The following is an 18,113-nucleotide window of genomic DNA, read 5'->3' on the forward strand; positions in this document are numbered from 1 at the left end:
GTAAATACGGCTGAAATGGCAGAGGGCAGAGAAATGCATACGAACGCTGCTACTCAAGCATAAAAGGTAGCCATCCTGTCCTTCGGTGAAATGAGGAAATAACGATGATGGGAAGAAATAAGTGATGAAAGTGATTTTCATGTAAGTAAGGAGCACGGCAGCAGGGCCACCTGCCAATCGCCTGCCAGGCGACACCAGGGGGCACTGGTCTAAGCGCCTTCTCCCCCGAGTCTCCGGTGTTGCAGAGCCTGGCATGGGGCAGGGAGCTGCAATGACCATGGGAATGAAGGACAGAATGCTGGACCATATTTTATTTGTTTTGGGCTATATATTAATAGGATTGGTAAAAATGAAGAAATCATCAGCAGTAGAAAGGACTGAACTATTTACTGATCCAACCAACAACTTGGATGGATCTCAAGGATATTACCCTTAGTAACAAATGCCAACCTCCAAAGGTTACATACTACATGATTCCATTTATATAACATTCTCAAAATGACAAAGCAACAGAGATGAACAGGTCTGCTGTTGCCTGGGGACGGGTGTGCAAGTGTGTGTGTGTGGGGGGGGGCGCAGTTAAAAGGACATCATGAGGAAGTCTCCTTGCGGTGAAAGAGCAGTCCTGTATCTTGACTGTTTTGGTTCCATGAATCTACACATAAATCCGATTGCACAGACCGACACACATACACGCACACAACACACACACATACACACACAGGTGAATGCATATACAAACTGGTGAAAACTGAGCAAGGTCAGTAGTGTGGTTCGCAGTACTGTTCCAAGGTCAATTGCCTAGTTTGGACAGTGCACTAAAGAACATAAGATGCTGCCTCTGGGGAAAGCCAGGTGAAGAGCTCACAGGGCTCTGATTTATTATTTTTGCAACCACCTACAATTATTTCAAAATAAAAACGGTGCAGAATTTTTTCAGAAATCAAAAACTATTAGATGAAGCCACTGATGGTTTCCATGTAAATGAAATAACTAATTCAAAATTTTACCTGGATTCAATAAACAGCAAAACTTGAAATTACACATTTTAAAGCTTTTAAAATAAAATTTGCAAGATTAATATTAAGCAGTTATAAAGAAAATGATCAGTAAGAAGTAATCCGTAGACGAACTTCTCGTTAATCTGGAGATATTTCACCCCTTCTCGTGTTATTTTGAGGCCCTGATCTAAGGAGCAGCTTACCTTTCTCAGTCACATTAATTAATGTTGTCGATTCTGAGTGACCCAGAGGGTTGCGAGCATTCAAAGTAAAATTATACATTTCTTGATTTGGATGCATTTGGAAGAATAGCTGATAGCTGTCATTTACAGGCACTTCGACTCTTTTAAATTTAACATATTCTCCTGAAAAACTGTGAATTAAGAGAGGAAGAAGGAACATTAAAATAATATCAAGCCCTGGCTGGGTAGCTCAGCTGGTTAGAGCATCACCCAATACACTAAGGTTGCCGGTTCAATCCCCGGTCAGGGCACATTCAAGAATCAACCAATGATGCATAAATACGTGGAATAATAAAAATCAATGTTTCTCTCTCTCTCCTCCCACGCCCTCTTTAAAATCAATCAATTAAAAAAATTTTTTTTTAAATGTCAAAATGGCAAGAGATAAACAGGGCAGAAAAGAAGTGAATCGATAAATTTCTAATAATGTTTTCAAAGTATTTGCATTTCTAATTATAGATGTACTACATACTCAGAAAGGAAACTGTAGACGATACTGAAAATAGAAGAAAACAATCGGCCATGAGCCCACTACCGAGAACCAGTCTCGTTCGTATTCGAGGGCTCTTCTTTCAGGGCTTTGTAAAAAAGGAGGCAAACCGAGTCTGTGCGCGTTAAGTTGCAGTATTAAGGGTATACCCAGTTTTATATCGCTTATTTGGTTTTAAATCTTGCTCATAATATAAGAGAGAGAGCATTTCGCTGTGTCACATAACGAACCCCTTCTGACCGGCTCTGCTGCTGAAGCCTGGCGTCCCCACCTTTCAAACAGCGTGTAACTGGTGCCGCGTGGGCCCACCAGCGCCGTCGGCCTTCCTGGCTCCCAAGTGCAGATGATCTCTTTTAAATCGTAAGTCTCACAGTTCAGTTTCTGAGGAATATCAGGTGGATCTAAAGGGAGAAAGAAAAAAAATGTACTTACTTATTTTAACAGACATGCTCCCTGAAAATGTTTCACATGTTCATTTTATTTTGTACCATTTCCTTAAAATGAAATCATGTGTTGTTTCTATTTTACTTTTTGAGCAATGCAGGAGTTACCATTCTTTCCGTAGCATGCTTCTTGGGAGTTCATGATACATCAGACATGAAAGATGAAAGTATGCTGAGGAGCGAGAATCGGCTCATTTGACAGCCCCCCAAGAGCAGCCCGAGGATACCGACTACCTTTTTTCCCTGAAATGCTTTCCGAGTCTACCAAACCTCTCAGAGGGAGGTGTGTCCAACAGGACAGAAAAACCTACAGGTTAAACGTATTATTACTGGTCATCCGCATATATGACTTGAAAAGAAATACCAAGTCCTATAAAAAGTCAAGGTAAATCATGTTACACGTTTCGAGTTCTTAAATAAGTCACGACGACTATTATTTACAAAGTAACTCGCAGTAAAATTCAGCATCTCCCTGTATTCAAAGTGAATACTGCTCTTCTGTAGCTTTCATTCTTAATTGAAACCATTCTCTCTGGTTTTGTTCAGGCAGGACTAGAGAAAGAAGAGGTAGTGTGTCTTTTTAAGCGTGTATGAGACTGTTAAGGTGATAGGGGAAAATTCTGCAGTCTGACACTGATTATAGAAATTGATATTTCCGTGATCATGTTTACCCAAACTTATGTAGAAATCGGTATTTCCTACTATGGCATTTATCTAAACTGTCACTGAAGGTGAGTTTTTAAAAAAACAATGATCTACTTGTTGAAAAATTCTGTAAAATATTTTTATTTTGAAACAACTAAATTTTTAAAATAGTTCTTAGTTTATCAACCAAGACTCAGAAGATTTCACACGCCTGCTCCAGAGATAAGCATATTGTCCCTCAGTGACATTTTAGGCAACACCAGGAGGAGTAAGGAGTATTTACATCAAAGCCTAACAACGGGGCAATGAAACTAACAGTGACATGCCTGTTTTGAAAACTGTTTCAAATCTAAGGCGAAACTTTCCTTTTATTAAAATGATATACCAAATTTTTTAGTGCATTTAAAACACTGTTTCAGTACTTGACAGATATATTAAGTTGAAAAGTCCAAATAACAGAAGCAAAACAGAAAGAAGTGGAAGCAAAAAGAGAAAAAGTATAAGAGGGGAGTATTTATAAGTAAACACACAGATTTCCTTTTCTTTTCAAAGAAATTAACTTACAAAAGAATCAACTGAAGCTGGGCAAGCCAGGTATAAATCAGCTGTGTTTCCATGTACCAGCAAACACAGCAAATAGAAAATACAATTTAAAAACCAAAGTCATTTTTGTGACAATATTTTCAAATGAGAAAGTATAAAATTGGACGTGTGAGACAGTTACATGCTCTAATCCCATGTCACAGTGTATTATTTTAAAATATCTTAGGTATGATGAAAGATTGACATTTAGGTCAATATTTAATGCTGAAGTGGCACTATCGATTGAAATAATTCAACTGAATGATTACTGAACAAATAATGTTCATAAAAGATCTGTTTTGCTTATGACTAAATTAGCTCATGCATGAACACTGACAAGTACTGGTAAATAATTATTCTTCTGTCTGCTGGATAATAAATTTACTGTTGATTACAAAAATAAACTGGAGAAGACAAGAATCAATTTTTATGGCATAAACATCAAACATGTAGGAGTAAATTTACTAAAAGATATACAAGACTTTGTATCACTAAGATAAATTAGGGAAGACCTAACTAAATGGAGGGATGTACCATGTTCTTGTTTTGAATGACTCAATATTATAAGAAAAAAAGTTTTCCTAAGTTGATAGGTTTAATGTAACCCAAATTACAATCTTGGCAGGTTTTGATTGTGAATCTGTGTGCATAGGGGGAAAATGAAAAGCTGATTGTAAAATTTGTTTCTGTCTTTTCAGTGAACTGTGGGCTAACAGGATCCCCACAGCGGAGAGAAGCTAAGTCAGTCTTGATCCCTTCCTCACACCACAGACTGTCCGGGGTGCACGTTCCTCCAGAGGGAAATTCTACAGCTGCTTCTGAGTTCACAAATATCGAGCAACATTTCAATCTACAAATGTTACAAGTGAAGGTTAAGTTAGGAAATAAATGGGCTTGTCCTAGAACTATGATAAAAGATTGGAACACTGAAATAACACCACCTGTGGATATTCTCATCTTTTAAGTGTTAATTTTTTTCTTTCATACTTTTGAGTGAATATCTCACTTGTTGGGTGTCAGCTATCAGGCAGCTTTGCTCTGTACACCACTGGTTCTCAACTCAGACTGCAAGTCATTTCCTAAAATATCACCAGGAAAGAAAATGTAATTTTCTACAACTTACATTGAACATAACCTCACCCTCCCTGAATTCCACACTGCATTGCTGGGGAGGTAAAAGAAGAGTAAGGTTACAGCCATCAAGCTGAAAGGTGCACCTAATCCTGGCTATTCCCTTGGAAGTAGCTCAGCCACTGAATGTAATTCATCCTAAGTTTGTGTGTGAGAGAAAAAGAGACTGAGGGCAACTGATCTGGAGCACAGCCGAGAATCAGAAAAAAGCAAAAGAAAATCACAAAGCAATAGAAAGAAAAATCACAAAACCCACACACTACATTTCACACGCTTTGTTTCGCGAGACCCTCAGAGGGCACTCAGAGCCTTGAATGAAGAATGGGGGGATGGGAAGCACTGCAGGAGACAGAGCCATCCCTGCGCTGCATCAGAGGGACCGACCGCGGGGGAGGGGGCAGAGGGCAGTGTTATCCACGCTCGCTCAACACAAGCCAGAGGCCGGGCAGTCCCCGCAGCGACTTCTGGGCTGCGTGGGGTTTTAGACCTGCAGGAGCGACCACATTAATAAAGACGCCCTTGCGCTCTGGGGCGCAGTTCACACAACACAGAGAGAGGGTGGCTGCTCACCCGTGTCCTCCAGGTACCTTCTTCTCAAAGATATTCTTTTTTAAAGTTGGAGAAACAAATATTATGCTATTGACAGATTCGGGGCAAAAATCATTACAATTTCATTAATTCGGGTACTTACTTTACAAAGGTATGCTGTAATTAGGTGGAAAATGAACTTATATGAGAGAATTCCTAAGCAATGTGGGACTCAGAAATATTATATATTAACACCCCTTGACTCATAAGCCTGTTAACTAAGAATCTAAACTAACAGTTTTAGCCACTGAATGTTTAAATCTTAATACAAAACCTACAATTATATAGATACACGTATGCAGAAAACAAGCTTAGATCTCACTTTTAAACAAGTAAAAATTCTGATGCCTTTTATATCATTAACATTAACAATAAAAATAAAGTACAATCGCCCCCCCCTTGCTCCCAAAATAGCATTAAGGCTTTTGGAAGAGACAAAAACTGATGAACAGAAACTGGTTTTAAAAAAATTATCTTATACTTACATCCTGCAAAAATAACTGTTCCATAAATGTTCTCCTTTGTTGTGAAAACCACATTTGTCCCACTGTTCTCAGAAACAGAAATGTTGTGGATGTGAATTGCCACATTCTCCCCGTCGAGATGCACAAGGGGGCACTTTGTGTAGCCGATCTGCGCCGATGACACTTTTTCTTGAGTCACACAACAAAATGTGATATCTGAGCCCACGAGTATCACTTTGTCCTGAGGAAAAACCTTACTCTGAGAATGAGCAGACCCTAGAAAGAGCAAAAGGAATTACAGATACTTTAGAAGCCTTTTACCATGAAGTAGCCCAGTGCATACAAAACACACCTGGGGAGCTTTCTAATAACGGTGGCCCAAAGATAAGGCGTGTCCTCCAGGTTCCAGGGGAGCAGGACATATACAAGAAATCAAGGGCGCGTGGTTTTATTTACTTATGGGAGTGATGGTGCGGGAGTGGAGGGGATTGTAGGTCAATGTCTAAGGTCACAGGTCACAGGTTAATGCCTGAGAAGTTCTAAAAGTTCGAGAAATGGGTTTACATCCACATGTGAAAAATCAATACCAAGAAAATGTCACTCATCAGGCCCACTCCTCGGAGATGACCCCATGTGTTTAGGGCAGACTTCCTACCTTCCATCAGCCTAAATCTGTGTGCAAGTCCTCCACGTCCAAAAAAGCACTTTAATCCCAACTCACGGCAGCTTAAAGCCACACCTGTGGTCGCTCTTCTCCTAAACGGCCCATCCTTTCGGTTACCTCTCGTCTCCTTTCTACCTACTCACTCCTTCCCGGGCGCAATCCGGCACCCACTCCCCTTCTTCCGAAGCAGCCAGCTGGCCCTACTGCTCCGGGAGCTGCCTCAAGTCCTTCTGCACACTCCCTTGGCCCCCGGGTTCCCTCCGTCCCCTCCCGGGCTACTCTGCCCCTCTGGTAGCTGTGTGCTTTGCTGGTCTCTTTCTTCCCTCCTCCCCTTGGGACACAAAGCTTCGAAGGACTGGGTCCTTGGTCTCCATTCCTTTTCCTGAGCTACGGTACCTCCAGGATGTAAACATTTCCACATCACATATTTGCTGATGATTTTCAGATATGTATCTCCAGCTCCAACCAGTCACCTGGATGCCGAACTTGTACTTCCAGCTACCGATGAGACACTTTATTCCTACGTCTCTCAAACTCAATGCACCAGAAATGAAGCGGATCTTTCCTACCTAATGTGTTCATACGTCTTCTCTCAGCTACCCAGCTGCCCAGTAAACAGTCACCTCTGGCTCTGTTCCTCCCGGACCCAACGCATGGTCCCTAATTCTCACTCAGCCTCCTCAGTGTGTGCTCCCCTTCTCCCCTTGACATTTCTAAACCCAGTGTCCTTGTCACATCTTCACTGTCTTTTGCTAAACTGCAGCAAGATTCTCCTTACTTATCCACCTGCTTCCAGGCCTGCCCTCCTCTGAGCCACTTCTCCAGATTGCCACTGAAGTGAATCGTCTACGATGACCAGCGGTCCTTTAGGGACTTCACTGTACTGTCGATAATTTGCTAGGCCTTCCCCACACTGCCAGCGTTCTACCTGCACATGAGTTTTACTCAAGGTACCGGTGATTTGGGGCATATTTGCAGATTCTCATGTCTCTGCAAAAACCATAGCTCACGGGTCTGCTCTGTGGATGAGAAATTGGGAGCCTTTTTTTTTTTTAAATACAGACTTGATCTCATTACCACCCACACACACATTTTACAGGCTCTTCAATGTCTCCCACAGTGATTTTCAAACCTGAATGTTTACCCAATAACTCAGGAAGTCTTTAAAAATACTGGGGTGGGGGACTTGGAAGATCCCAGGTGACCCCCATGCAGACAAATGGGGTTCTGAGAACTGAAAGCTTAAACTAAATCTTCCCCTGAAGCAAGGTTAATCCCATCCACTTGAAACAAAAATTCTTTAAATACAAGCTTACAGGAAACGTTCTTCAGGGGGCTCCAGTCACTCCACTCCTTGCGACCAGAGAAGTGAGGATCATCGACGTAACATCGAATTCCTACGGAGTGAGTGGCACACTCCAGGGGCATGTCTGAGGCCCAGCTCCAGTGGTGAACTGTATCCTCTCCATTCAGAGTGGTGCTGAAGGTCTCCTACAAAACGACACAAACACAGAGTTACATTGCCCAGTAGTGACATGTTCTGCTTTCCTTCAGGATTAAAAAGCACAATAAACTGTGTGTAATCACCAGCTAAGTAAGTTAAAGGTCTGTCCTTTTATAAAACTATCTCCGTTTCCTATAAGGTATAGTAGAAGAGTTATAGTAACAATAATCATCGTTCATTTATGTTTACTTCCTTCAACTTCAGGCCCTACTACATTTTTATACAAAATGTTGATATTCTAAAACATTCAATACAAAAGTGCACAGACAATTTTAAGGTGTAAATGCACAAGAACCACCACCAATAACATCTGGGATGCTGGACAGCAGACGCACGAGGGTAACTGAGTCAGAAGACCTGTGAAGGCTCAATCTCAAGCCTCCAGTGGGAGAGCCAGAAACAACCTGATTTCTTTCACAGAAATGCCACAGGGCTCAGGACGTGGCTGCATCAGGTTCCCCTGGAAATGCACTGTGAGGGCAAGATGCAAAACAGGAAGATTGCTTCAAAGTTGTTTGAAGAGACGTTAGGCACCCAGATCTCCTCTCACATTCTGTGCTACCAAAGGCCTAGCAGTCTTCACCTTGGCCGAGGAATGCATATTTATATACTTATGCTCTGGAAAAGTAAAACAGAATACCTCTGGATTGAAGAACCTCAGAAAGAGTTGAGAACACGGAATAATAGGGGAGAACACCAAAAATAGGGGGGTTGCTGACCTATGCATTCTGAAAGCAGGGGTGAGGCTCCTGCCACCTTCCCCTACTCAGCTCCCAGGATAGTGATGGCCAAGTTCACCTTCACCATGTAGGAAGCAATGCCAGCTCATACCTGTTTAGCAGCCTTATAAATATCGTATCATTAACTAGAGCAAATATTAGCACCACTTTACAGACGAGAAAAGGGGGGTTTCGAGAACTTACCCTAAGCCAGTAAGTAGGAAACCAGAACACAAAATGTTCAGCCATAATAAAAAGCTGCTCAATGTAATTTTAAATCATAATTTTGAGACAACAGTGTAGAGCTGTATCACATCTAGCTGTAAATTAGATTGACAGGCAAGAACTGCCATTACAATTCAAGAAAAGAAAGCATTTTAGGCTGAGGTCATTAGGATGGGCTTTAAAATAAGGGGTAGGATTTTACTTGAGTCTTGAAACGCAGGTTCAGTTTGGATAGGTGGAAGGAAAGGGGGCATCTTAGATGAAAAATTTTATTCTTGATATGTAAAATAAAGTGTAGTGGCTAAGAGGACAGGCTCTGGAACCACACTGCCTGGGTTCGAGTCCTGGCTCCACCACTTAACGTCTTCCTGTGACTCTGTATCTTTATCCTTAAAATGAGATGGTGCCAGCAGTGCCTCCCTCGTGGGGCTGTTGTGTGGATGGAAAGGATTAACAAATACAGAGCTTTCACAACCGTGTCAGGCACTCTGGAAGCCTTAGATATGTGCTAACAGCAATGGTGACTGTTATCATCTCAACACTTAAGTCGCCGAAAAGGAAAAATTAGACAACTATGAAGGAGAATATCTATTTATTGCCTTTACTATTTTATCTATGTACTTAGGCAAATAAACTGTAAAACCATAAGATATCACCTAATTCTTAAATCTCTAACTAAGCGTATTGCAAACCCATTAAGGAAGAAATAAAAGGGGGAACTGCTACACAGCAGCTGTGAAAGCTTTCTGCTAGTCTCATGATCCCTTAGATTAAGAGCAAACTAGAGACAGATCTTAAGGAAACTGTTCCCAACTGGATTTTATCAAAATAAGAGAAAGCCCAGCTGGTGTTGCTCAGTGGTTGAGCGTCGACCTATGAACCAAGAGGTCCCTGGATCAATTCCTGGTCCGGGCACATGCCCAGGGTTGTGGGCTCGATTCCCAGTAGGGGGCATGCAGGGGGCAGCCAATCAATGATGTTTCTCTCTCTCATTGGTGTTTCTATCTCTCTCCCTCTCCCTTCCTGTCTCTCTAAAATCAATAAAAACATATTTTTTTAAAGTCATTTTCTCTAAAAAATAAAAAAAGGAGGAAAAAAAAGCATGTACTACTAAATATAAGAATATTATTTCAGATGAAGATATATTCAAACTTAGATTTATCCAAAATTTCTCAACAATTACAACGACTATACATGTTCCAAAACATTTCTTTTTATGTTTACAGTATTAGACAAAGATAAAAAGAACAAACTAAATTATATGTACACTTTTAATTCATTTCTGTAAAATCATGCATATAAAACAGGCTAGACCGGAATACACAATGCAAGGTTTACCATGTTCAAGTAGTAGAATCACAGACTATTCCTCCCTTAATTTCCTTCTTACAGTGGCTGCACATTATTTTAATCATTGAGTGATTAGTTTTTAATGAACCCTGAAAGGCTGCTATCTGATCTACTTCCTTAATAATCCAAAGGTTCACCGATCCCACTTTAAAAATCATTTAAAAAGTATTCAGTTTCTTTCATGTCATAGGGGGAAAAAATCTACTTTGATCAGGCTTACCAATTTCACGACTTCCATATTCTCTTTACGGAGAATTTTAATCTCCCAGATGACATTTAAGTGACGTGGAAAAACAGAGCCCCTGTCCTTCCACTTCAGGTGTAACGTGGAAGTTGGGAAATCAGCAGACAAACTCAAGATCTCCGGAGCGTCTGGAATGAAGGCTTAAAAAGGGAAACAAAAGATAAAACTTAGTAAAGTAAGTAATAATTTTTCATAGTGTAATTCCATTAGTCAACTCATCTTAAACTCTATTACTTCCTAATCAAAAAATAAATAATTAAGAATTAAAAGCAAACTCTTAAACCCATTACTGAAAAAAGAGAATATACATATTTATTTGTATAAGCAGCTCCCAATGATTCGCAGCCAAATCTGAGAAATTTATTCATCAGCCAGCTGTTTCGAATCCACAGTCTCTCTTCTAATAGCAGCGGGGTTCCCGCCACACCCTGGTGTCCCCTGGCCTGGGGCCTGCCAGTAGGCGCCATCAGAGAAGGAAAGGAGCTGCGTTTGCACGGCTGTGGGTCGGGGCTGAGAAAACGACGGGATCTGGAAGCTTCCTCCATGGCTTCCTGCGTGTTCTCTGCAGCCTTCCCCTCACCCCCCGTGTCGCAGCCCCCCCATGCTGGGGGAAGTCACTCACACGAGGATGCTATGGGCCATTCCTGGTTATAGGTATCAATAAATAGAAGCAAGACCATAGTAAAGACCCAGACATTGAGGGAGGAAGCCAACGGGGCACTGCGAAGACCCAGGAGTCCTTCAGAAAGGCTGGGTCAGCGGTGTTGTGCACCCCGGCCTACAGGGGACTGAGAGGAGGTAGGGTGACCAAGCAGGGGCCGCTGGAGAAGGCAAGCCTAGCGAGAGCTTGGGGCCTGCCACCACACAGAGAAAAGCCAGGACAAAACCTGATGCGCGTTTCAAAGGAAGAGCTGGCTCGAAGACATGAAGGATCAGTGTATCGAGAAAGGCAAACATCTGAGCTCTCCGCAGGCTTCTAGCCCAGAAAAGCAAGAGAGGGTAAAGGAATCAGGGCCACTGGGAGGAGACGCAGGAGGCTGCTGAGGGTGACCAAGTGCCCGGGGACGGACAGGTGTCAACAGAGGGATCTGCAGACAGAGGAGCGAGACCAAGGACACAGACTGGACAGGATCCTGCTGAGTGTCGCTGAAGAAATGGATGTGAACGTATATGGAACAGCCAAAGCTTATTGGGGGACCATGGGCGGACAGTCACACCTGCAAGAACCCAGAGACCCTGGAGAGGACACAGGAACAGAAGGAAACCAAGAAAATCCAGGATCACCGAGACCAAAAGAAATGGGTTGTCAGGCAGGGAAACGAAACAGAGTTCATGGAAGTCAGAAAAAAAAAAATAGTAACACTGGTGAGGGGACTGTCAATATTAGAGAAGGAAGTGCGCAGGGGCAGAGGGCCCAGGAAGCGCGTTACAGAAGGTAGAGAGAAACCAAGCAGGTAGCCTTCAAAACCTTCAAGTCTCCCTGTCTATGAGGGACGAGTAAGCTACTGGAATTTCTGTGGATCAGTGGAAAACACAAGGTATGAGCCTGTTCCGTGTACTCTGAAAAGTGGGCTTTCTGGTATGAGGGGCAGAGACACCAGGGACTCTGGGCTGCAAGCTCGCTCCTCAAGCGACAGTAAGGTGAGGGGAAGTTAAAAGAAATGCAGAGAAACGCGCACTCGGGCCTCATTGCTATCCTAGTGGCTTCCCACGAAGCTCAAGGACCAGTGAAATGAAATCCTGGCAAGAGGGTAGCCGAAGGTGCTAAATAACAGAAATGGCAGAGCACACCCCTATCATAACTTCACCCTGGAAGTAAGTCTGTACTAGACTTAACTACAGTCTGCTGATGGGTTTGTGTGAAATGTTCAGGCCGCACAGGAACAGTAGGCGCATGTAGCAGAGGGGACAGTTACTCAGCTACGTGAGGACGGCAGAGGACACTGCATAGGAGTGTTAGTGGGACACGGCTCCCAAAGAAGGAGCAAATGAGGGGAAAGAAGTCGTCTTAGTGCTGGGAGAGGGAGAGGTCAAGGTGCCAGTGTGACCACACCGAGCACAGGCTCAAGGATGCGGGCCTTTCAAACGTTTCAAGTTATCAACATGTAGTAACTTCAAAATTATGAAACATGGGAGTATTTTACTAAGGCAACACTCATCCATTAAAATTCTTTCCTCCCTGAAAAGTCCACATAATTTACATTTCATCTAAATAGCTGTGGGCTACTCTTCAAAACACAAGTCATAGTCAATATTTCAAACTAAAGACAGCAATTACCAATGAAAGGATTAGACACACAGGCACACACTAAGTTCCCCTGAGCTCCATGAGCTGTCATCTGCATTTCTTTCCAACTGAAAGAGACACTTGAGAAGAATGTTCACTTGCTTTCTAGAAATGAGGAACTTTTCAGCTAGGGAAGAAATTCCATCAATCTTGTTTGTTTATTTTTTAAAGCTAGAGCATCCCCCCTGCCCCCCGAAACCTCCACGTTCTTTTTGCCTCAGGACATCAGAACTGGGGAGCCTTCCCAGCTCTTTCACAGGATCCACAGTGTTTATTCAGCCTCAGACAGATCCAAATGTTCAGGTTATTATAAGAAACTTGGACATTAAAATTCTTAAAAAGACTTATTTTTGTGCCTGCCCTTGTCAATTAGAAACTTATCACATGTATATATGTATGTTAAATATCTTGTTTGCTTTTTATATGTACACTGTTGAAAGCATCTTAAGACCTAGAGAAAACTTAATTTCGTACACTTTTCTCTAGTGGCAATTTGCCAAAGAACCAGGTCCCCCGAGGCTCATCTGCCTCTCAGTCCACAGCTTCCCCTGCACACAGCAGGTGCCCAGATCTCTGATGCGTCCATCTCCCTCCCTCATGTTCATCTACCTTGCTTCTCAATTTTCTTACCAGTTCTATTTCACTAGTAGTACTTAGTAATATCTTAGTATTGGTAGACTGTTAATGTAATATTCAAATCACAATCAAGCCATTACTAAAAATGCTATCGACAAATTATATGATATCCAAAAGCAATGACCTATCAACCAAACAGGTCAGCTAGAGACTCTCTTGACCTGCCTTCTAATTCTTTCTAATACTGTCACCTGTAAGCAGCTTCTAAGACAGACCTTCTGAGAACTTACTGAAAAATCTGACAATACAAACAGGCTCTCCGACGGAGTCCTGGGGAATTTTTTAAAAATCTGGAATAAAATTTGGTTCGATTTCTCATACCGCATACAAAATAATTCCATATGAATGAAAGATTTAAATCAAGCATGAAAACAAAACCAAAAACTTGTAAAGAAAAATAGCAAGAGATTCTATTGATATAAAAATGAAAACCTGTGGTGTGAAAAATCCCAGAGTTAAACTTTTAAACTTGGAAAAATATTTGTAGCAAATATGGCAGAATTAATAACCATAATAATTTCAGCATGAGAAAATTTACAAAGGATACAAATCATTAAAAAAAAAAAAAAAAAAAATATGACTGGTAGTTTAAAAAAAAAAAAAATCACAGAAATGCAAAAACAACAGAGCTATAATTTGGGGGCCACCAGACTGAAATGGCAAAACTAAGATGAACAACACTGGTCCTGGCGAGGATGTGGAGGAACAGGCTCGCTCTACGAGGGTGTTTGTGGGAATATAAAGGGATTCAAAATTTCTGGAGAAAAACTGGCAATGGATATGAAAAGTCATAAAAAGTGAAATTTTCTCTAATGCAGCATTCCTAACTCTAGGCAGTTAGCCTAAGGAAATCATCACACAGAGTCAGAAACATATATGTGCAAAAGATGTTCATTAAAGCGTTGGTTACAATATTGAAAAACCGGAAATAAAAATCTCAATGTTAATAACCAATGACTTAAAGTAATTATTGTTCCTCCCCTCCATTCACTGGAATACTATGCATCTTGTAATAGAAAACAACTGGAAAATCTATCCATGTCTTCAGTTAAGCAGGTTATAAAGCAATATAAACCTTATCGTTTATATCTACATGCACAGAAAATATATTTAAGTGTTCACAGTATTTCTCTGTGGGAACTGGGATCGTGCTGATGTGTAAAAAACAACTGCTCATGGATCTCATATACAACTTCAGCGAGGAAACAGCAGAAAGGCTTTTCTCTCCTTACTCGAAAGATGGTGCTAGGCAGCACTTTTCCAAGACAACACTTCGGCCAGAAAACGGGACAGAGTGTAAGTTCCTGGAGAGCACGCTTTGTTACCTTTCTAAATCTACGCGGTCTCAGACACAGACCCCTGCAAACACGCACCCTGGCCGTGAAGTTGGGCAGATCGCCAAGGGACTTACATTTTTCTTTCCTTTGCTTCAAAGTAAGTCATCCTCGTAAGACTCATTATAATATTATTACAATGCCAAGTCCATAATAGTTGTCAGGATCCATTAAACCTGCTTACCCCACCACTAAAAGAGTGAAGACTACTGGGGTATTGAAGTCTCACTACAGAGCAAAACTTCCCTCTGCATCTGCCTGGGCTTATCGCCAGCTTCCCCTCAGCTGGTGGCATAGGTCTAAGGCACTCAATCAACACATGTGCAAAAGACGCCTGCTGTGTGCAAGGCACTGGGCGAGGTGCTGGGTGCAGAAGACAAAGTCCCTGACCGGATGGAACCTATTTTCTTGTGAAAGAGACACATAGTCAGCACCTAATTACATAAAAAATTCTTAATGCAATTGTGAGAAATGCCACAAAAGAGAAATCCAGAATACCTAAGGGGAAAGGAATGGGGTCTCCTCTGGGAGGGGTGGTCAAAGGCTACTTCCCAGAGCAAGGAGAATCTGAAAGGTGTGCAGGAATCAACGAGGCAAAGGGACTAAGAAAAAAGTATCCAACTGAGGGAAGGATCCTGACTTCAGTGACATCTATTTCGATGGACTAGGGCAGTGATTGTCATCTTCTTTCATCTCATGGCACACATAAACTCGTTACAAAAATTCTGCGGTACACACAAAAATACATTTTTTGCCAATCATCTGACAAAAAAAAAAGGTATAATTTTGATTATTACTGTTGTGTCGGCTGTTGTGGTTTTTTTATTTGACAATCTAAGCGGCACACTGGCTGAAGATCGCTGGACTAGAGGACAAGTGCGCCTGCTCCTGGATCACGGCTGTGCTCTACTACCCACAGTGTGGGTGCTGGGTAAATGAAAGTATTTGTATCACAGCTGAAATTCCAAAGAAGGGTCAATTTTGCCAGTTATAAGCATCATGATACTAACAGAGGCACTGTTTTGAGTTACTTTCAAATCCATTTTCTTTTCAAATACTTACACACATTTTTTTCATTCAGTATGAATTTACTTATAGAACTTCCAAAATCAGGTACAGAGTTTATCGTTATTTCATAATCACCAGGTGTAAGAGGTGGGATTTTAGTAGTTTTCCCCAATCGATAACAAGAACGGAACCTGCGATATAAGAAATCAAATTTTAAATCAGCAGATAAAATCAATATTTCAATTTCCATTAAAACGGGATTAACACAAAATGCACTGGCAAATACTTTGTTCTGCTCAACTCTGCTTTCAAAATGCTTTCACTTCCCACCCGCTCCCTCTCAGACAGAAGCGACCTTTCCTCTGTGGTTCCATGGCTCTTTGTATCTTTATGAAACACATTTACATTCTTTTTACTGTTATTCATATACATTTCTAACTTCCCACAAAAAATTTAATTCAAGTAGAGGGACTCTTGGTGGCTCCTATGTCCCTGCCCACACCCAGCCCCTAACAGGGGCCTGTTCACATTATTTACTCAGGGCTGAGGACCGGAAAGGCTCGGCTTGCCTCCTCTCAACTCACAGTGAGGCTTCTTTTGATGCCAGCAACACAAAACTAATACAGGGAAGAGGCATGAGAACTAAACAAATAGACCCAAGTGAAGCCATGTTAGACCGGACACCTGCTACGTGCCACCAGACTGGAAACTTGGCTAATCGGTCATGAGATAAGATGACTATCAATAGCTTGCTCATACCACAAACATTTACTCCCGCAGTAAGAAACAACAGGCCACAAGATATACCTTGTAAAGGTTAAAGTTGATCCCAATGCTTTTTCAACTCTCTGTTTCCCCATACCAGCAATTTTCCATAAAAAGTATGGAAAGATAGAAGCTCGACCACCAGAGAGAGAAATGGCTGGAGTCCCCCTCGCCTCACAGGTAAGGAGAGGCTGCTGCTCTGACTGTGTAGGAGCCACTCTTGGCCTCTCTGCCTCACTAATAAACTCTCCTTCACCTGAACCTCTTGTCTGGCTCGTGTCTTAAATTCTTTCTTGTCCTGAGCCAAGAACCCTCTCGCCAGGGGCTGGAGTGCCCCCTAGGGACTCACCCCTCTGGCATCAAAACCACATAAATTCTCTAAATCGTGCTGTTTCATACGTTCATGCATTGCGCCCAATACTCTTTCCCTCTGGAATGTCCCGATGTCCTTTTATGCTGAGAAAACTGCGTATCCTGCTCCCCAACCACACTCCCTCCGAGCAGCGTCTCTGCAGCGCCCGCCACACTCCTCGGCCATGCCCCCTGGCCCCTCGTATACGATCCTGTCAGCGCCGAACCCACAGCGCTGATAGGGTTTGTCCACTGTGAGCCCCTGGGAATCAGAGCCAACTTCCTCTCCATGTGGCCTGCGGTGCTGTTCAGCACATTTTTGAGGTTTTGCTCGTCTGGATCCACAGGAGGATTACACGTCCCGCTCCTCTGGAGCAGGGCATGGTGATGTGACTTCGCCTGTGAGACACCCCAGTGAAATCATCCCATCGCTTCAGGAGGAAGCTGCGAAAGCCCCCCAGCTGTGCTCCCCGCTTCCGGACAGGACAGCCCCTGGGCCTAAGGAAGAGACATGCGCGGGCGCACATGCCAGGGGACCCAAGACAACTCAGAACACAAGAAGAACATAACCCTTTATTTTCACGGCAGAAAATAAAGAAATAAGAATTGAGGTTGTTTCGTCAACACAACCAAACTCATCCAAACTGACAAATTACCCCAGGACTTAGAACAGTGCTCCATAAATGTCCACTGAATGAGCGAAAACCTGAGTGCATTTAAATACACATTTATGATGATTGACGTGAGGACCACCCATCAGTGAACTGGGACCCAGCACTCCTGTGCTGGGACCCTCTGGAATTGTTTGGACAATCCTGTGCCCTGCTGGGATCAGGGGAAAGCAAGCAGGGGAACTGTCTGGCTTACAGGCCGCCCAAAGGCCTCAACCCCGGACTTGAGCACTGCCTGAGAGGGTCACGTGGTGTGACAGAACCTGCCACGTGCCTCCTAACGTCCCCTTTCCCACTGCTTACCTGGGCACTCTACCACCCAGCTAGGAACTCGGCTTAGCCATCTGCCCAAGTTCTGCCCATGAGACATAAGCAGAGGTGCCGGGTGGGGCTTCTCAGAAGTCTCCTTAAAGAAAAGCATCCCTCCTTTCCTCCCTGCTTTCCAGAACGCAGACAGGAGAGCTGCTCCTCAGGCCTCATCCTGGACCACACGCTCCCATGCGCAAGATGGTAGAGCAGAGCGGAAAGAGGAACCTGGGGCTTTCGGGGCCATAACAACCAGGCCAGCCCTTAACTCCTACCCCAGGCCTTTACGCTGAGCCACCGTTACGGACGTTTTCCGTTTGGCACAGCTGAAACTTCAGCCTAACTGATACAGGCAGACACTGGTTTGGGGCAGACGCGCGAACCTTCCCCAGAGCAGGTGAGAACCCGCCGCGCAGTACAGGGGTGTTACCTGCTCTTATTCATACGATAAAAGCAGCAAAGT

General features: G+C 42.9%; 1 protein-coding gene across 1 annotated transcript in view; it reads right to left on the bottom strand.

Annotated features, from left to right (window-relative positions):
• Positions 1–18,113, bottom strand: part of LIFR (LIF receptor subunit alpha) — a 61,750-nt gene that overhangs the window by 20,497 nt on the left and 23,140 nt on the right. The window contains exons 4-9 of the mRNA XM_081133767.1: positions 15,612–15,748; positions 10,269–10,432; positions 7,567–7,741; positions 5,608–5,862; positions 2,005–2,134; positions 1,205–1,374 (exon numbers count right to left, since the gene is read on the bottom strand). Of these exons, the coding sequence (XP_080989893.1) occupies positions 1,205–1,374; positions 2,005–2,134; positions 5,608–5,862; positions 7,567–7,741; positions 10,269–10,432; positions 15,612–15,748 (1,031 nt within the window). The remainder of the gene's footprint in view (positions 1–1,204; positions 1,375–2,004; positions 2,135–5,607; positions 5,863–7,566; positions 7,742–10,268; positions 10,433–15,611; positions 15,749–18,113) is intronic.

The sequence above is a fragment of the Miniopterus schreibersii genome (genome assembly GCF_964146895.1).
Source record: "Miniopterus schreibersii genome assembly, chromosome: 3".
Taxonomy (NCBI): Eukaryota; Metazoa; Chordata; class Mammalia; order Chiroptera; family Miniopteridae; genus Miniopterus; species Miniopterus schreibersii.